Source organism: Bufo gargarizans, chromosome 1 (assembly GCF_014858855.1).
Source record: "Bufo gargarizans isolate SCDJY-AF-19 chromosome 1, ASM1485885v1, whole genome shotgun sequence".
In the NCBI taxonomy this organism is placed as follows: domain Eukaryota; kingdom Metazoa; phylum Chordata; class Amphibia; order Anura; family Bufonidae; genus Bufo; species Bufo gargarizans.
The window spans coordinates 189,679,905-189,701,246 of NC_058080.1; the positions used below are offsets into that span (position 1 = coordinate 189,679,905).

At 42.4% G+C, this 21,342-nt stretch overlaps 1 protein-coding gene across 3 annotated transcripts in view; it reads right to left on the reverse strand.

The window, feature by feature from the left end:
• USP38 (ubiquitin specific peptidase 38) overlaps positions 1-16,958 on the reverse strand; it is a 60,289-nt gene extending 43,331 nt beyond the window's left edge. Inside the window, exons 1-4 of one of the 3 annotated variants that reach the window (XM_044301870.1) lie at positions 16,792-16,958; positions 13,943-14,122; positions 12,326-12,461; positions 6,309-6,438 (exon numbers count right to left, since the gene is read on the reverse strand). In XM_044301870.1, coding sequence (XP_044157805.1) covers positions 6,309-6,438; positions 12,326-12,461; positions 13,943-14,096 — 420 coding nt within the window. In that variant the 5' untranslated portion in view covers positions 14,097-14,122; positions 16,792-16,958. Of the gene's footprint in view, positions 1-6,308; positions 6,439-12,325; positions 12,462-13,414; positions 14,123-16,791 lie in introns of those variants that run through there. The other 2 variants (XM_044301787.1, XM_044301952.1) reach the window with 2 other exon arrangements.
• Positions 16,959-21,342: the final 4,384 nt, after the last annotated feature.

The window sequence follows — 21,342 nt, forward strand, 5'->3', positions numbered from 1 at the left end:
CCATTCTCATGGACCCCTTTGGGAATCCACACCCCCTGATTCTAGCAGAGACCTTGTCCCTTGTAGCCTGGCTCATCTGGGGCCAACAAAATCAGATTTCGAATTTTCACTCGTTACTCAGAGCATCCTCTCTGACGCCTAGGCTCCAGGTACCCGATAACGGATCAGCATGGAAAATTTGGCCTGATTGGTGCAATCAACGGGATCTGGATCCCATACATGCACCTCTAAACCAAATATTACATTTTCTTTCTGCATCTTTTGAAGCAAGGAAAGCCTACCGAACGATTAACGTCTATCGATCGGCTATCTCTTTCTATCATTCTCCCATTCAATCTTTACCTGTTCGCAAACACCCCTTGGTCTGTAAACTGATGAAAGGAATTCGATTCCGTAGACCTCCTTCTAGATATCAATCCACATGGGATGTCAGTCTTGTGCTAAATCTATTTAATTCCTAGGAAAATAATGATTCTCTATCCCTAAAATTTTTGTCATTCAAACTGGCTATGCTTCTATGTCTAATTTCTCTTAAGCGAGTTTCAGATGTTCGCGCCCTATATATTGCTCACAGACAATACTTACCTCAGGGAGTAAAGTTCTATATCGTCCATCGCACCAAGACCATTATTTCTTCAGTATTCTACTGGATGTTTCCCCAACAAGAGAAATTGTGTGTAGTCCGCTGCTTACAATCCTACGAAGAGAGATCTCTTCCTCTTAGAAATCTTTCATGCTCACAACTCCTTATTTTCTACTGCAAGCCCCATGCTCCGGTTTCTGCTTCTACTTTATCCTGATGGATATCTCAGACTATGTCCCTAGCTGGGATTGATACTTCCATCTTTAACCACTTCAACCCCCCTAGCTGAAACACCCTTAATGACCAGGACACTTCTGCACTACACTACTTTCACTGTTTATTGCTCGGTCATGCAACTTACCACCCAAATGAATTTTACCTCCTTTTCTTCTCACTAATAGAGCTTTCATTTGGTGGCATTTCATTGCTGCTGACATTTTTTCTTTTTTTGTTATTAATCGAAATTTAACGATTTTTTTGCCAAAAAAAAATATGACATTTTTTCACTTTCAGTTGAAAAATTTTGCAAAAAACAACAACATCCATATATAAATTTTTTGCTGATAAAAAAAAAATTGTTTGGGTAAAAGAGAAAAAAAATAAAAAATAAAAAATGGTTTGGGTAAAAGTTATAGCGTTTACAAACTATGGTACAAAAATGTGAATTTCCGCTTTTTGAAGCAGCTCTGACTTTCTGAGCACCTGTCATGTTTCCTGAGGTTCTACAATGCCCAGACAGTACAAACACCCCACAAATGACCCCATTTCGGAAAGTAGACACCCTAAGGTATTCACTGATGGGCATAGTGAGTTCATAGAACTTTTTATTTTTTGTCACAAGTTAGCGGAAAATGATGATTTATTTATTTTATTTATTTTTTTCTTACAAAGTCTCATATTCCACTAACTTGTGACAAAAAATAAAAACTTCCATGAACTCACTATGGCCATCACGAAATACCTTGGGCTGTCTTCTTTCCAAAATGGGGTTACTTGTGGGGTAGTTGTTATACTGCCCTGGCATTTTAGGGGCCCAAATGCGCGCAAAGTATTTTGAAATCAAAATCTGTAAAAAATGACCGGTGAAATCCGAAAGGTACTCTTTGGAATGTGTGCCCCTTTGCCCACATAGGCTGCAAAAAAGTGTCACACATCTGGTATCGCCGTACTCAGGAGAAGTTGGGGAATGTGTTTTGGGGTGTCATTTTACATATACCCATGCTGGGTGAGAGAAATATCTTGGCAAAAGACAAGTTTTCCCTTTTTTTTTTTTTTATACAAAGTTGGCATTTGACCAAGATATTTATCTCACCCAGCATGGGTATATGTAAAATGACACCCCAAAACACATTCCCCAACTTCTCCTGAGTACGGCGATACCAGATGTGTGACACTTTTTTGCAGCCTAGGTGGGCAAAGCGGCCCAAGTTCCTTTTAGGAGGGCATTTTTAGACATTTGGATCCCAGACTTCTTCTCACGCTTTCTGGCCCCTAAAATGCCAGGGCAGTATAAATACCCCACATGTGACCCCATTTTGGAAAGAAGACACCCCAAGGTATTCAATGAGGGGTATGGCGAGTTCATAGAAGATTTTTTTTTTTTGGCACAAGTTAGCGGAAATTGATTTATTTTTGTATTTTCTCACAAAGTCTCCCTTTCCGCTAACTTGGGACAAAAATTTCAATCTTTCATGGACTCAATATGCCCCTCACGGAATACCTTGGGGTGTCTTCTTTCCGAAATGGGGTCACATGTGGGGTATTTATACTGCCCTGGCATTTTAGGGGCCCTAAAGCGTGAGAAGAAGTCTGGAATATAAAATGTCTAAAAAATTTTACGCATTTGGATTCCGTGAGGGGTATGGTGAGATTTTATTTTTTGACACAAGTTAGTGGAATATGAGACTTTGTAAGAAAAAAACTAAAAAAAAAAAACAAACACAAATTTCCGCTAACTTGTGCCAAAAAAAAAAAAGTCTGAATGGAGCCTTACAGGGGGGTGATCAATGACACAGGGGGTGATCAATGACAGGGGGGTGATCACCCCCCTGTAAGGCTTCATTCAGACGTCCGTATGTGTTTTGCGGATCCGATCCATGTATTCGTGGATCTATAAAAATCATACAGACGTCTGAATGGAGCCTTACAGGGGGGTGATCAATGACAGGGGGGTGATCAGGGAGTCTATATGGGGTGATCAGGGGTTAATAAGTGACGGGGGAGGGGGGGGGGGGGTGTAGTGTAGTGTAGTGGTGTTTGGTGCTACTTATTACTGAGCTGCCTGTGTCCTCTGGTGGTCGATCCAAGCAAAAGGGACCACCAGAGGACCAGGTAGCAGGTATATTAGACGCTGTTATCAAAACAGCGTCTAATATACCAGTTAGGGGTTAAAAAAAAAAATTGCATCTCCAGCCTGCCAGCGAACGATCGCCGCTGGCAGGCTGGAGATCCACTCGCTTACCTTCCGATCCTGTGTGCGCGCGTTCACAGGAAATCTCGCGTCTCGCGAGATGACGCACGGATGCGTCCAGGAGGAATGAATCGACCGCCTCCAGGACACATTCGTGCGTTACATGGTCCGGAGGCGGTTAAAGCCCACTCCACCAGGGGCACTATGTCCACTAAAGTCAGGCAGGCAGGAGGCTCTCTTACTGATATTCTGAAGGCAGCCAACTGGGCTTCTGAATCTGTCTTCAGAACCTTTTATTTCCGTCCCGACCCTCATGTGTCCATGGTGTTATTTGACTGATACTAGTCTTATGTTACTAGTTAACGGTTATTGTTAATTGCATATTTTAGAAGTATAATGGAGTCTCCTGCCTTGAAATAAAATTGAAGATTTTCCTAGCTTTCAGTGAAGGAAAATATAGATTTTATGAAAGACAGGAGAAAAACCATTAGCTCTCCCTAATAACCCACCCATGTATTGCTTATTCTCTTTCAGTCTAATATACTTCCATATGTTTGGAGGAGTTTCCAATTTCATCTTCAAGTTCTGAAAATTCATCTTCATTGAGTTTATTCCTTGGTTACCTTCAGTTCATTTTGGATCTACATTGTCTCCATAAAGAAGGGAGTCGCATGATGGCAGAGGCCATTTATCACCTGAGATACCTTGCTATTGGCTACTGACTACACCTTGTTTGCATATTTATGTAAATAAATAAATTTATTTTTTCTGTAACACGTTTAACTATTCTGCTGCTGGGAATAAAAGAAAGATTTATTAGCATAATGTTAGTCTTTCATAAAATCTATATTTTCCTTCACTGAAAGCTAGGAAAATCTTCAATTTTATTTCAAGGCAGGAGACTCCATTATGCATGTTTAAAGCTAATACTTCTAACAATAACAGTTTAAGTAAGACAACATAAGACTAGTATCAGTCAAATAACACCATGAAAACGAGGGTCGGGGTGGAAATGGAAAGCTAGGAAAATCTAAAAAATCTATGATTTCACTCATATGATAATTTTTTATTTTTTTAAATATTTATTTAGGGGAAAGGAGGCGATTTTAATGTTTATATTTATGTTAGATTTTTGAAAATAATTTTCTATTTTTTTTTTTGCCAGACTCTCTAGTGGCTTGTATTGTGGGAGTGCTCACATTCCAGCACTTTTTTCTACAGTGTGCGAGCACGGCTACCGATACTGGAATGCAGGGTGGTCATAACCATGGAAACGAGCAGTGTCTAATGTAATGGAAAAATTAGGGCCCTTTCACACTTGCGTTGTCCGGATCCGGCGTGTACTCCACTTGCCGGAATTACACGCCGGATCCGGAAAAACGCAAGTGCCGTCTTCAAAATGCGTTCAGTGTTACTATGGCACCCAGGACGCTATTAAAGTCCTGGTTGCCATAGTAGGAGCGGTATACTTACAGTCCGTGTGGCTCCCGGGGCGCTCCAGAATGACGTCAGAGCCCCCCGTGCGCATGGATGACGTGTTCCATGTGATCACGTGATCCATGCGCTTGGGGCGCCCTGACGTCACTCTGGAGCGCCCGGACGGTAAGTATGCTGCTCCCCCGCTCCCCGCTACACTTTACCATGGCTGCCAGGACTTTAGCGTCCTTGCAGCCATGGTAACCATTCAGAAAAAGCTAAACGTCGGGTCCGGCAATGCGCCGAAACCACGTTTAGCTTAAGGCCGGATCCGGATCAATGCCTTTCAATGGGCATTAATTCCGGATCCGGCCTTGCGGCAAGTCTTCAGGATTTTTGGCCGGAGCAAAAAGCGCAGCATGCTGCGGTATTTTCTCCGGCCAAAAAACGTTCCGTTCCGGAACTGAAGACATCCTGAACGGATTTCTCTCCATTCAGAATGCATTAGGATAATCCTGATCAGGATTCTTCCGGCATAGAGCCCTGACGACGGAACTCTATGCCGGATCCGGACAACGCAAGTGTGAAAGGGCCCTTAATCAGGCGAGCAAAAAAGGAAATATGGACAATCACAATACATTAGTAAGTGGCCTATATTAACCTCTTCGCTACCAGCGTCGTACATGTACGGCGCTGGTATGGTCTTTAAACAGGTGTTCAGCGGGCGCCATAGCCAGCAGGCAGCTGCCTGCGGCTAATGTCCGCGACCTGTAATAATACCGATCACTGTCATTACAGCCTTTAGATGCCATGTTAAAGTGTGATCACGGCATCTAAATACCGAAAATACTGGAAGCGTGTGCATACCCATGCAGAAATCAGGGATGCTGGTCATTAATTCTACACAGAGTCTTTCTGAAGACACCCAGCATATTAGAGCTGCTGTTCCTATGTTGTCCAGCCTGCTAACATTGGAGATTAGCAATTAGAGATTTAACAATCTTAAAAAACAAACAAAAAAAAACTAGGATATTGTAGCATCCTAGAGGGGCTACAAAATAAAATAAAAAATATATAATATATGAAAATTTAAATCGCCCCCCTTTCCTTAGAATACAAAAATACTAAATATATAATCATCATGGAGATCACCGTGTCTGAAAACACCCATACTATTAAAATATAAAAAAAATTCCAATTTTCCATTCCATTTTTTTTTCCATCGCTTCTCTTACCGTAAAAAAATTGAATAAAATGTGATAAAAAAAAAAAGACACTCCAAAGCTGTATCAATAAAAACTACAGATCGTCCCGTCAAAAATTTGAGCTCCCACACAGCTCAGTAGACATAACTATAAAAAAAAAAAAATTATGAGGCTAAAAAAAAAAAATTTTTCAATTTTTTTTTTCTCTGTATTTAAATATAGAAAACATATATATGTGGTATCGTTGTAATCGAACTTACCCAGAGAATGACGGGCACAGGTCTGTTTGGCCACACAGGGAACGCCGTAAAGACAAAACCCGTAAAACTTTGGAGGAATTGCGTTTGTTTTCCAATTCCACCCCATTTGGAACTTTTTCCCCCGCTTCCCACTACATTGTATGCCATATTAAATGGAGGCATTTGAAAGGACAATTTGTCATGCAAAAAAAACAAACCCTCATATGGAAATGTGAACGGATAAATTAAAAAAGTTATAACTCCAGAAAGACAGGGAAGAAAAATAAAAAACACAAAAAGGGTTAACTTTCCCTACATGATAAATGCCATTTGTCACATATGGCAGGCCTTCCTGTATAAATGTCCATCTCAGCACTGCTGTCTGTATTTTATAAAACAGATTTCAATCTTAAAATGTAAAAGCTGAAATTAAACAGATGTACTCGTTTACATACCAATTCAATTTTGAGCAATGTGACATCGATGAGAATAGTAAATTTCTGGACGGCAGCCAGTCCCTTCAGCAGAGCAATCACCCATGTCTCCACATGCTGTGCTAGAGGCCAGGAAAGCCAGTCAATCATCCTGAAAGAGAGGGGACAGCATGTGCTCAATACTGAACTTCTCGCCACAAGAGACTCAATAACTCTAATTAGAGGATTTGTCTAATGATAGATGTACTAATGGGGCAGGCTGGGGAAGTAAACACGGTTCTGCACAATGAGAGCCCAGCCAAGAACCTATTAGTTTTGAAGCAAAGAAGCCTCAAGTGGCTTTGAACCCAGGGACAAAAGTGGTCACTGAATGTTTAGATGAAATGTGGCAATGAACCAATACTAATGAGATTACTGCTACATCAAAACTAAATAAAATAAGTTAAAGAATTTTCAAAAATTATATATGTGCGGTGAACACACTACACAAATATATACCTCCTTCTCTGAGGGTTTGTTACAGTGAAGCACTGTAGGCAAAATGTACATTATCTGCCCTGAGTCTAGAGCAGTGGTGGCAAACCTATGGCACGGGTGCCTCTGTGGGCACCCGCACTCTGGGAAAAAAAAATAAAAAAAAAAATATATATATATATATATATATATATATATATATATATATATATATATATATATATATATATAGACTTTTCCTGTCCTTCAGCAGCGCAGGGCGCACTATGAAAGGCACAGGCAGCGCACTCAATGTAGGCAGGCCATTATAGATAAATGATAAAGTACATGGAAGATATAATATATTGGACTGTAGTATTCAGGTTAAATTGCCATGTTGGCACTTTGAGATAAATAAGTGGGTTTGGGTTTGCAGTTTGGGAACTTGGTCTCTAAAAGGTTCTTCATCACTGGTCTAGAGCCGTTATGGCAGAGAATGTTGGGAACTGACCAGACAAAAACCGTTAAATGCAACGATTTTTTTCTGGCTGAATCCCATCATATTTTTCCCGGGGAGGGGCCAGATCGCTATTGTATCCCATTATAATCAATGGGGTTTGGTGGGCAGGCGGCACTATCCAGTAATGCTGGATCCAGAGAACTCCAGAACAGCCTGCTAGATTTCTGTGCCCTAGATGTGAACCTTAGACTACCAAAGTAAATGAGAATGGGGAGTTAGGGAATACCCGCTGCCAAAAACCTCTGGAGGTGGCTTATCTCCTGGGAAAATAAAAAGGATTGAGTGTTGAATTTCAAAAGCACCACATCCTCTTCTCACCAGACATCGGTGGGGGAGAGACAGAGGCCCCATACACATTAGACTGTTGGCTGGTCCTACCAAAAAGGTCCAGGTGATAATAGCCTAACGTGGGAATTGAAATAATGTTGTGACTGAGAAATCAAATATGGATATTTCTTACAATTTCATTAAAGACACAACTTTAGCTATATTTTATTTTTTTAATAATGAAGTTCAAATCTCAAATTCCTTTTGCAACTCTGGCATTAAAATACACAGATTGTCTCAAAATCACTTTAATGTTAAAGAGATTTATAGATAACACAAAGACCCCCCCAAATAGCATAAGCACTATATTGTGTAAAGGTCATCGATTCAGAATAGGTCATTTTTATCTTCATACTCACTTGCGTTTCAACACTGTGCTCCGACAAACCAGCAGCAAGATGCATTATGTGCGTCAGTACAGGAGTCCACTCAGTGCACTTCACTGCTGGTTTGTGGGAGCGCAGTGTCTGAATACCAGCGAGTAAGAAGATAAAGATGACATTATCGAACTCAGCGTCATTGACACTACACACCAATTACTCCAGTTTAGGGGGTGTTTTGGAGCCGACAGATTTCCTTTAAAAGGGAATCGGTCAAACTGAAAAAGTAGTGCAGACCTCAGGCAGCATGTTATACAGCAGACAGGTAAATAGTTTTCTGGAAAAGGTTCAGAAAAAAAAACTGCTAATTTAGTAATTCATGCTTAATTGCTAAAATATTCAAGATAAATTTTCCTCAAACTGATACGACTTCCGTTTAAAAGGGGTTGTCCAGGCTACAGATATTGATGACAGACCTTAATAGTAAATCTCACTGGTAAATACTGAAGTGGACACAGCACTCACACAAGTGCCACAGCCCCTTTAAACTGTTGATTGGTGGGGATGTTAGGAGTTGGACACCCGTCGATCTATCTTATGGATAGGCTATCAATATCTGTAGCCTGGACAACCGCATTTTAATGGGTGAATATGAGCTGTAAAGTTTAGATAAAGGGCTACAGATCAAGTCTGCCGGACTTACAAAAGAGGAGAAGGAACACTCAGTAGATGGAGTGAAACTGAAGGCTGTAGACTAGGACAAACTACAGATTTTTTTTTTTTTTAACCACTTCCCATCTGGGCCATTTGCCCCTTTCCTGACCAGGCCTAATTTAGCAAAACTGACCTCTCTCACTTTATGTGGTAATAACTTTGGAACGCCTTTATTTATCCAAGTCATTCAGAGACTGTTTTCTCGTGACACATTGTACTTCATGATAGTCATAAATTTGAGTCAATATATTTCACCTTTATTTATGAAAAAATCCCAAATTTACCCAAAATTTTGAAAAATTTGCAATTTTCTAAATTTCAATTCCTCTGCTTTTTAAACAGAAAGTGATACCTCAAAATATTTATTACTTAACTTTCTCCATATATGTCTACTTTATGTTGGCATCATTTTGGAAATGTCATTTTATTTTTTTAGGACGTTAGAAGGCTTAGAAGTTTAGAAGCAATTCTTCACATTTTTAAGAAAATTGCCAAAACCCACTTTTTAAGGACCAGTTCAGGTCTGAAGTCACTTTGTGGGGCTTACATAGTGGATACCCCCATAAATGACCCCATTGTAGAAACTACACCCCTCAAGTTACTTAAAACCGATTTTACAAACTTTGTTAACCCTTTAGGCGTTCCACAAGAATTTAAGGAAAATGGAGATCAAATTTTTAAATTTCACTTTTTTGGAATATTTTCCATTTTAATCCAATTTCTTCTTTAACACATCGATGGTTAACAGCCAAACAAAACTCAATATTTATTACCTAGATTCTGCGGTTTACAGAAACACCCCACATGTGGTCATAAACTGCTGTATGGGCACATGGCAGGGCGCAGAAGAAAAGGAACTCCACATGGCTTTTAGATGCCATGTCCCATTTGAAGCCCCCTTGATGCACCCTTACAGTAGAAACTCCCAAAAAGTGACCCCATTTTGGAAACTAGGTAATAAGGTGCCAGTTTTATTGGTACTATTTTTGGGTACATATGATTTTTTTTATCATTAATTATAACCCTTTATGGGGCAAGGTGACCAAAAAATTTGTTGTTTTAGCACAGTTTTTATTTATTTATTTTTACAGCGTTCACTTGAGGGGTTCAGTCAAGTGACATTTTTATAGAGCAGATTGTTATGGACGTGGCGATACCTAATATGTATACTTTTTCTTATTTATTAAAGTTTTACCCAATAATAGCCTTTTTGAAACAAAAAAATTATGTTTTAATGTGTCCATGTTCCGAGAGCTATAGTTTTTTTTTATTTTTTGAGAGATTTTCTTATGTAGGGGCTTATTTTTTGCAGGATGAGGTGACGGTTTTATTGGTACCATTTTGTGGGACATACACCTTTTTGATCACTTGGTGTTGCACTTTTTGTGATGTAAGGTGACAAAAATTGCTTGTTTTGACACAGTTTTTATTTTTTTATTTTTACGGTGTTCACCCGAGGGTTTAGTTCATGTGATATTTTAATAGAGCTGGTTTTTACGGACGCGGCAATATCTAATATGTATACATTTTTATTTATTTCACTTTAACACAATAATAGCATTTTCGAAACCAAAAAAATGATGTTTTAGTGTCTCCATGTTCTAAGAGCTATAGTTTTTTTTATTTTTTGAGAGAATTTCTTATGTAGGGGCTCATTTTTTGCGGGATGAGGTGACTGTTTTATTGGTACCATTGTGTGGGACAAACGCCTTTTTGATCACTTGGTGTTGCACTTTTTGTGATGTAAGGTGACAAAAATGTTTTTTTTTTTGACAGTTATTTTTTTATTTTTTATGGTGTTTATTGGACTGGGTCGATTATGTGATATATTTATAGAGCCGACTGTCACGGACGCGGCAATACCAAATATGTCTATTTTATTTTTTCTATTTTTTTTTTTATTCCTTACTTGGGGATTTTTTATTTTTTACATGTGAAAACTTAAATTTTTTTTTATTTTATATTTTTTTTAATTTTTTTTATTTTACACTTTGCGTCCCCCATAAGGTCATACAAGACCTCTGGGGGACATTTAACTTCACTTTTTTTTTTTCTTTTCACTGTTGATTTCTCCTGTACCTGGGGCTGACATAGTAGCCCCAGTTACAGGAGAAATGCACTCCCCAGAGAGGCTGTACAGCAGTATACTTTGCTGTACAGCCTCAGTGCAGGGCTGATCGAGGTCTCTGGAAATTACAGCGCTCACATGCCCTGGAGACCATGCTGATCGGTCTCCAGGGCTTACAGTTAAGAATTACGATCGCGATGCCTAGTTTAAATACCGATCTCCCTCTCTGACTGGCAGTACTAAGAGGGAGATGGTAGATGCATTTGTGATCGCTCTGACTGCTTGTCAGAGCGATCAAAAGCCCGGAGACAAGCAAAAAAGGTCTCAGGGTAAAGCTCCATGTTCTTGGCTGTCAGGAGGGAGCTTAGTCACGGAGTTTCTATGTACAGGGGCAGAGCACAGGGGGGAAAGCTGCAGGACGTTTTAAAACGTGCTTTCAGAAATAGAGATCCACCTCCTGGACGTTTATAGTCAATGGGCAGACAGGAGGTGGTTAAGTAAAGACCAATTGTAAAAAAAAAGATTTTTAGTTCAAAATAAGTAGAATGCAATAATAAAAAAATACCCCAACAGTGTCCCCAGCCTTAAAATGGCAACACTTTACAGGTTATACTGAATCCTTTCCCATAAAACTAAATATCTGTTTGTTGTTGCCTCCAAACTGAGCTGCATTTTCAATGTGACCGGTTCTCTTGAAGGACTTTATCACAACATTTCCCACCACTCACACATTTTACGCATGACTCCCTGTGTGTGTTGGGCAGCTGGTGAATTCCTAAACACAAAGCTAGGATAACATGCCTGGAAAAGGCGAGCTTGTGCGCTGATCGGTAAAGGCTAAATCCTTATTCACATGGTACTTAGTTTGGTTGACATTTTGCTTCAGTATTGTATTTTAAGCCAAAACTAGGACAGGAACCTGCACACAAAAGGAGCCGTAATGGAACGATCTGCAAGTCTTCCATGTTTTAAGACCCACTCCAGGTTCTGGCTTGCAATTTCAGATCTGATGTGTGTGAAAATATCTCATTGATTACCTCAGACCTCAATTAAGCGTTCAAACCTCTCTGGCATTGCTTAGACTTTGGTTACTAAACGTAAATCTGAAGATTTACTAAAGGGCCATATCTCAACCCTAGTTGGACTGGGGGAAAAATGACCTTGGGTATGTCCGGCTTTATATCACCTAATTACAAAATATACTAATGTATTCTAGTTGTGCCATAATGAATTAAAGGGGTTTTCCTAGTGTTTAATACTCAGGATAGGTCATCAGTATCTGATCAGTGGGGATTCAAAACCCGGTTCCGCACCGATCACCTGTTTGAAGAGGCCGTAGAGTTCCCGTGACCTCCTCGCAGTTTACCAAGCACCGCACCGTACATGGTACAGTGCTGTGCTTGGTATTGCCGCTCAGCCCTATTCACTTGAAAAGGACTGAACTCCGCCAATGCCATGTGACCCATGAATGTGATAGTACTGGCCTAGGAAGAGGCTGTGGCGCTTGGCGAGGGTGCCAGGAGTTGGACCCCCATTGACCAGATACTGAAAATAGGTCATCAATATTAAAACTCAGACGACCCCTTTCATGGACTGTAGTCAATCATATAAGAGGGCGATTATGACCGTGCTGTACCTGCAGAGAGCTTGAGTCATGCTTGCATCCTTTACATTAGGATCTGTGGTCAAACTTCTGATGAGGACAGTAATCATCTGTAATGGAATATGCTGTACCAGGCTGGCCAAGGCAACAGATGGTTCAAAGGAAGCATCTAAAATGAAAGAGTACCCAAATACAAAAAACACATTAGGTAACAGCATTTGTAATGCAAACACAGCAAAATACAAGCAAAACGCAGCAGGCAGCAAAAGACACACAATGCACATAACCTGTGTTCTCAACAGACAACCAGTCTACAGACATGATCCAGGCGTCTCCATCACAGTGATCGTGCCCTGATATCACGGTGGGATGACATGGCACATTTATTAATGACATATGAGAATATGAACTGCACTGGAAATTAGAAGTCATGTAGAAATGTAAAGCGCAAAAACCAAGTCATTTTTTTTTTTTTTAGGTTTCTAAGTTGTAGAAAGATCAAAAGTGAACTTGAGGTTCTTTACATCTACACAAAACTATTTTAATAAAAGTTGGCAAGAAGTGTAAAATAACCAAAGGTACTTTAAGGGTACTTTCACACTAGCATTTTTGTTTTCCGGTATTGAGTTCCGTCACAGGAGCTCAATACCGGAAAAGAACTGATCAGTTTTATCCTAATGCATCCTGAACGGATTGCTCTCCATTCGCAATGCATCAGTTCAGTCCCTCTTACGTTTTTTGGGCGGAGAAAATACCGCAGCATGCTGCAGTTTTCTCTTCGGCCAAAAATACTGAACACTTGCCGGAATGCCGGATGCGGAATTAAGTGTTCCGGCAGAACGGATCCGGCTTTCGCAAAAAAACGCTGGTTGCAGCGGTATTTGTCCGGCCGAATACCAGCACTAATGATGTAAACAGGCTAGATCTCGTGATGCTCCAACCTTTTCTAGCAATGGCAGATACAATGTCTTCCAACCGGCTGTTCCTCTGCTGCAACAGCCTACCGTGTGTGTGTGGACACCCACCCAACAGACTGCATAGGAGTATTTACTCTAACAGACAAGTCATGACAGGTCCTCCTTAAGCACAATGAGAATATAGACAGGACATATCCTGACATACCTGTGGAAGAAATGATAGCAAACACTTCTTGTAGGGATGGAAGTAAAGTGCATGGCTCGGCCTTCCAGATATTCTGTAGTAAGCTACTGACTTTGGTGACTTGAGAAACATATTCTCGTAGTTCCTTCTCCAGTGTTGAAATACATTGGAAATGTCCAATGGTCCTAACAAGCTGCTGGCAAAAGGAGATGGACATTTTACCTTTTGGAACACATTGTACAAAGTCACTCAGTAGCTCACTCAACCTAGCACACAATAATGGCTCAGGTCTTTCACAAACTACTCTCAGGACCTCCACCTGGAGGACAGCAAAAATGTCCAGAACAGAAGGACAACTCATGATCAACTTGAGTCCACTGTGAATGTAGTCAATGATTGCTACATCCCTTCGGTCTAAAGACCCATAGCCTTCCTGTAGGAGGCTAAGGACAAGGTTTCGATTGAAAAAGTTTTCAAACTCTGCGCGGTGATATCTTGCATATGCTTCCAAAACTTGGTGCCCAACTTGCTTCTGAAAACAGTCCTCACCCTCCAATACCAATCGGGTGGTCAAGGTGAACATAGCTTTGCATTGCTCCTCATTGACAGAGTTCTCAGCAGATTCCACAACCTTTTTCACAATGACTTTCTTCAGGTTTAAAGGATGAGAAGATGTCACTAAGCCTTCCAAAATTTTGTCCATTTTGACTTGAAAAGCAAGACTTGAATCTAAAAAAAAATAAATAATATATATTTTTTAGACATTGTTAATGATGCAGTAGTATGCGACTGATGATGCCAAGGCTAATTCACATCTGCGTTAACTTTTCCAACTACAAACAGAATACCTTCTGCTCTAGTTGGCATTTATTGTCTTCAATGTTAAATAAAACTGGCAAACTTCTTTGAGTCATGTTCCTATGATGGCAACAGTACAGAAAGAACATTTTCTCCTGTCAAAAATAACTAAAACCTTACAAAACGGACAGAAACTGAGCGCAACTGATGGTCAAAACAAGGCTATGTTCACATCTCCGTTGTTATTCCAGCAGAGGAGCCGACCACCAGCATTACTGTACCCGGTAAAGCCGGGAACCAGCAGATCCCCATTGACTATAATAGAATCTGGTGGTGTCCCCGGCTATATTAATTCCTGTATCCTGCTCCTCAGCCACAACAGACTACTGCAATGTTGAATTGAGATGTGAACCTAGCCTAGAGGCCCCCTCCAAAAAAGGATTAGGCCTTATGCACACAACTGTTATCAGTTTTGTGTTCCGCAAACCGTGAATCCTCAAAATACGGATGTGGTCAGTGTGCAGTCCATATATTTTTTTTTTTGCAGACCCACCGACTTCAACAGGGCCATGGTCGGCATTTTGTGGACATATTCATCTATGTGCTTTCTGCATCCGTATGTCCGTTCCACATAAAGATAGAACATATCCTGTACTTGTCTGCAAAACAGACCATGGACCCCTTGAGGTCAATGGGCCTGCAAAAAATGCGGCGGCAACACGAATGGTATCCATATTTTGCAGATTCGCACTTTGAGGATCTACAAAGTACATACAGTCATGTGCACGAGGTCTTAAAATGGTTCAGTTTTTTCCCCCTTTACTGTATCTTTGACAGAATGAAGGAAAAAAAATCAATGCAGATGAGAACTCGTTTAAATGGGCTGAGGATCGGGAATGAACATTCCTCCAAACGCTTGTTCCCAAAAACTTCCCTGTGTAAATGTGCCACCAAACACCTGACAAACGAACAAATCATGTATATGTTGTGTTATCGGTCGTTTATGCAACACGTGAAATCATAGTTAGCAGATCATGTGTAAACAGCCATGTGTTGCTGAGGATGAATGGGGAAGATCGTTCGCAGTAGTGATCATTCATCTCCATATAGAGGGGTTGAATGCAGCTGACTGAATCGGTCCCAATCATTCCCGGTAAATGGGAAAAACTAAATTGTGCGTGGGGGGGATATGGACAAATTACTACAGACCCGAGGAATCAGTCAATAAGAAGTCCCATTGAAAGCAACCCAAAAATATAGGTGCCAGTGGTTTTAATAATGTATCCTTAGGCCAAAATGGAGGAAAAATGTTACCCAATCCTTCTCTCCCCGAGACACCATCTGTCAGGGGAGCAGTCGGAAGGTCCCCCTTACACATTAGATTGTTGGCCAGCCCTGACCATTCATGGTGGGTTGGGCCAACAATACACTAAAGTCTCTTTCACGCGTCTATAATGACTGTGAAGAATCTGTGTTTGGTTCACGTAGCCATTTTTTTTCGCTCCATGTGTCATCCATATTCCACTAAGGCCTCATGCACACGGCCGTTGGGCGGCCCACAAACAGCGGGTCGGCAATCCACGACCACCGTCCGTGTGCACCACGCATCATGGATGCGGACCCATTCACTTGAATGGGTCCGCAATTCCAGAGATGCGGGGGGAAAAAAATAAAAAAAAAATCACGGAACAACGTGGTGCTTCTTTCCGTTGTTCCGCACCACAAATAAATATGACAACAGGTCAAATTTTTTTGGGGTGCGGACAGACCACGGACCCATTCAAGTTGAATGGGTCCGACCCGCTGCACGGATGTTGCCCATGCATTGAGGACCGCAATTGTGGTCCCCCAATGCACGGAACGGCCGCACAACGGCTGTGTGCACGTGGCCTTACACTGCTAGATTTCCAGACCATCTCTTACCAATGATCCAGGAAAACCGTGAACCAAAAGATGGCATCCGTGTTATATCCATGGGCACATTGACTATAACGTGCGTGAGGGATCCGTAATCACAGGTCAAAATAGCACGTTCCCGTGGCGTCATTATGGACCCCTGATCTGTGGAAAATCCCGCCCCACGACCATACGTCTCTAATCTGGATGGCCTGTCTACACCTAGCAGTGCAATGAGTTGCACAATGACTGTGACTCCATCAGTGATGTGGGACTGAATAACACAACCCGTCTGGCACCACGCCACCTAGACCGAAAATAAAGGAACCTGAACATGTAACCCGTATCACAGCTCAGCCGTCCCTCGCAGGCCCAGAATATCTAATCGATCCAATTCATTATGGCGGTGACATCCGCACAGGAGGTAAAGGCTGGCGAACGATAGAGCGCCAACATATGTCGCAGTGTTGTAGTCACACACCCCATGGGTAGAGGTTGGCATGCTGCTGACTGTCAGCCAAACCTATTACTGCTAAGACTCAGTTCACACTGCAGTCATGTGATCCTCTATACTGCCCATTAAGGGGAACATGGTGCCAGTGTGAACACCACCTGAGATGTACACACTGGTCCTATGTGCTGCCAGGCAGGAGCCTCAGCATGACTGGGCACAATTCCCAGGACGCGGCTGCCATTATTCTCACCTGTCAGTGGCACGGCACAGCTGGGCCTGGAGCTCCAGCATCTGACGGCGGCTCACACGGCCGTGCACAAGTCGCGCAGATACGATATCTATTCCGGGTGGTCGCCCCTATTCACTGTTCCTAAACACAGCGCCGCCATATTGCTCTTTCCCGGCCGGTTTGCAGGAGGAGCGTAGTCATGTCCTATCTGATAGGAGTACACGTCAATGACGTCATCGGTGAACGCCCCTCTTGCGACTGTTGCCATAAACATCTCTCAACTCGGGCTGCGGGTTAGGCGTAAGGGTCACGTGATCGAAAGACGTGATGGTTGTGTGGCCATCTTAAGTGTGGTCATAACCTCTCTGCCATTGTACGCTTGTTACGTACTAGAGCGCTTACTCCCATGGTGTAGTATAGAATAAGAGCTGCTGCACTTGGGAGGCGGGCAAGCCGGTTATTTGGTGTTTGGCAGTGACTTCCATCAGTGTTTATTTCTGAGCCAAACCAGGAGCAGAGCCTCCAGAGTTAAAGGTTCTAGATACCTTTGTTAATAATAATAATAATAATCTTACACTAATATATTTTGTGGAGAAAATCATTTCTCCAATTGGTTCTGTTTATCTCTCTTTGTTTTGGGTCTACCACCTGCTGTGCTTCCTATGCACAGCAGGCTGCACTCAGTGAGTTTACAGAGAATCCGTACTCTGAGGTATTTTCTGTAACTTCTGTGTGCACGCCGGAGCGCGCACCGTCTCTCTCCCTCCTCTACCCCTTCCTTCAGGGTGGCAGAGCGGTGCAGACTGTCAGCTGTAACAAACTGCAGACATAACCCCTTCCATGCCGCTGTAAGGTAGGGGCTAACCATTGGACCGCTGCTCTGCCGTGGCAGCGGCCCAATGCCATCCCTCTGCCCCCAACAAACCAACCAAACCCCCCACCCACCCCCGTTCAAGATCGCCATCCCCCCCGTGGAAAATGTTTGCAAAGCGGTGTGTCAGTGTAACACACAGTTGACACTCTGCTTGAAACATTTATCCCCTAACATGCCGCGGTCCTTAGGGAGCGCTGTAAGGAGAGGCTAAGTAACCCGTTACTTGAATGGTTAGAAGAGGGAGGGAGTTCCCTCCCCCATCGGGCTGCTGTGGCACCATCCCGGTGGTTACGATGGCAACCGGACGCCTTCACAGGCATCGGGTTTGCCAAGGTATAGCTGATCCTAATCAGGCTCCTGCTAAAGGCAGGAGCCTAACCAGGCAATGGCCTCATGCACACCGCCGTTCAGTGCATTAGGTATCACAATTTGCAGCCCCCAATGCATGGGCAACGTCTGTGCGGCAGCCAGGACGGATTGAGACCCATTTAACTTGAATGGGTCCGTGATCTGTCTGCACTGCAAAAAAATAGAACATGTTCTTGTGTTTTGCGGTGCTGAGGCACGGGCAGAAACACCATGGAAGCACTCTGTAGTGCTTCCGTGGGGTTCAGTGCCTCCGTTCCGCACCGCAGCTCCGGATTGCGGACCCATTCAAGTGACACTATACAGTGTACTGCAGTGTATTATAGAGGCATCAGACCCACTGGATCTTCAAGAACCAAGTGGGTCTGAGTTAAAAAAGTAAAAAAAAAAAAAATCAAACTTTTTCCTATATCCGCACATATAAGTGGTAAAAATGTAAAAAATAAAAAACACTAAACATTTTTGGTATTGCCGCGTCCGTAACGACCTGATCTATAAAAGGATGATGTTACATTTACTGCACGGTGAACACCATAAAAGATTAATAAAAACTATAAGGCTGGGTTCACACCTGAGCGTTCTGAAAGGAGCGCTCTGTATGCGCGATTGTACCGGCGTTTACAATCGCGCATACAGAGACAAGCGAACGCCCATTGTCGCGCGTTCCCGAAAGTCTATGTACGGGAACGCGCAACAAAACGCCCCAAAGAAGCTCATGTACTTCTTGGGGCGTCGGGCGTTTTACAGCGAGATCGTACGCGCTGTAAAACGCCCAAGTGTGAACCATTCCCATAGGGAATCATTGGTTTCTCCTTGTTGAGCGTTTTACAGCGCGTAGGAACGCGCTGTAAAACGCTCAGGTGTGAACCCAGCCTAATAGAATTGCAATTTTGCCCACCTCACTTCCCCAAAAAATTGTATAAAAGGTGATCAAAAGACTCATATGCACCCAAAATTAGTACCAATTAAACCTAAGACAATCGCCCAAAAAAAAAAAAAAAAATATGGTTTTCAGAAAATGGAGACACAAAAACTTTTTTTTTTTCAAAAATGATTGAAAAAAAAGTGAAAAAAGGCACATATTAGGTATCTCCGCGTCCATAGCGACCTGCTCTATAAAAATATCATGTGATCCAACCCGTCTGATGAACGCCGTAAAACAACTAAAATAAAAAATGTGCAAAAAAAGCAATTTTTTTTATCACCTTACATCACAAAAAGTGTAATACCAAGCAATCAAATAGTCGTATGTGCCCCAAAATGATACCAATCAAACCGTCATCTCATCCCGCAAAAAATGAGACCCTACTTAAGAGAATCACCTAAAAAATATAAAAAATATGCACTAATTTTGATACTTGTATACTTATATGTGTACATTTTGTTTCTTATTCACTCACTAAATCGTCACACTACTAATCGGTATGGGAAAAGTGACAGTTCACTGTGCGGACTGCACACAATACTGTATTCAGAAGAGAGTGCAGGTAGTGAGAGCGTTTAGTAATGAGATCTATATCCTGCTTATAACGCCATGGTTCTGACTGTAGATCACTGCACTAATGTTATCAGCAGAAATATCTATTGTGTCTACAAATAATGGACTTTCTACAAAATAGAAAGTGAGAAATAGATCTGCTGATTACAAGCCCTCTGTATGTGACTGCTAGCTGTGCAGCTATGAGCTATGTAATTGGATGGGAGGGGGGGCAGCAGAGCTTGTGCTAGTGCAAGGGGCAAAAGGGGCAGCTGCTCCGGGCCCAGTTTCTCCTGGGGGGCCCAAGGAAGCTGCCTCTTGAGCCCTGCTGGCCACTGCCCCGGGTGTCAGGCTGTCAACGACACAGGGGGGGGGTGCTGCCATGCCTGCCGGCACTCTAGGCAGCGAACTGTGAGAGCTGTGATTCTCGTTAAATTCTAACGATAATTTGTTTTCCCTTAGTCCTAACAGTGGCACAGATGGGATATTCCCCCCCCCCCTCCCCTGTGGACTGGTAGGACAGGTGGAAATTTTATTGACACTTAATAATTAAATAATTAACTAGACCCTCCCACCTCCAATAAAGAGGGGGATCACCCCCAGTTCCCTTGTGTAGTTACAAGTAGAAATAAGCAACAATAATGTATAACAATTACTAACAAAGGCTGCATTCACACGTCTGTGGAACACGGACCGTGTGATACCGGCCTGGATTTCTTAAGAGCGCAAAAGCGCATGGCGTAATTGGTTGCTATGACGCCGTGCGCTTCCTGTTGCCGCCGCAGTACAGTAATACACTGGTATGATCTATACCAGTGTATCACTGAACAGCGGCGGCAGCAGGAAGTGCACAGCGTCATAGCAGCCAATGACGCCGTGCGCTCCTGCACTCTGAAGAAATCCAGGCCAGTATCACACGGACCGTGTTCCACGGACGTGTGAATGCAGCCTAAGGGGGGATATTTGTGTGCCACTGTTTGGACTAAGGGAAAACAAATTATCGTTAGAAATGAACGATTCCCCTACGTCCTAACTAGTGGCACAGATGGGGATTACCAAGTGGAAACCCCCAAGGGTGGGCCCTCATGCCTAGCGGAGGATAACACTGTCTGGCCAAATGAGGAATAGCTATCTATTCTAGAATCCACTCTATAGTGTGAGATAAAAGTGGAGTGAGAACTCCAGGAAGCTGATTTACAGATGACATCCAGTGGAATCAAGCTTCTTTCTGCAAAGAAAGTAGCCACTGCTCGAGTAGAGTGGGCCTTTACAAACTCAGATGGCTCAGAACCCTGAGACACATAAGACTCCTGAATTGCCTCTTTAATCAATCGACTGATGGAGGGCTTAGAGGCCTTTCTACCCTTGTGGGTACCGGGAAAAAGGATAAGGAGATTTTCATCTTTCCTAAATACCTTGGACCACTCCAGGTAAATACTGAGACATTTCAACACATCGAGGGTGTGGAGCCCTCTTTCTTCTGAGGAGGGGAGTGGAGCCAAAATTGGAAGAAAAATCACCTGGTTGATGTTGCTGAATGAAGGCACCTTTGGAATAAAGGTAGGCAAGAACTTGAGCAGCACCCGGTCTTGCAGGAACTTGGTGTACGGCTCAAAAGCTGAAAAAGCTTGGAGTTTCCCAACTCGCTTTGCAGAAAGTGATAGCTAATAAAAAAGTTATTTTCCAGGCAAGAAATTTGAACTCCACCTCCTCTAAAGGCTCAAAGGGGGGATGATAACCCCCTGAGCATGACCTTTAAATCCCATACTGGGATAGGTCTGATTACTGTAGGCTTTAACCTTGAAGCTCCCTTCAGGAACCTCTTGATAAGGGGCTCTTGAGAAATGGACCAGTT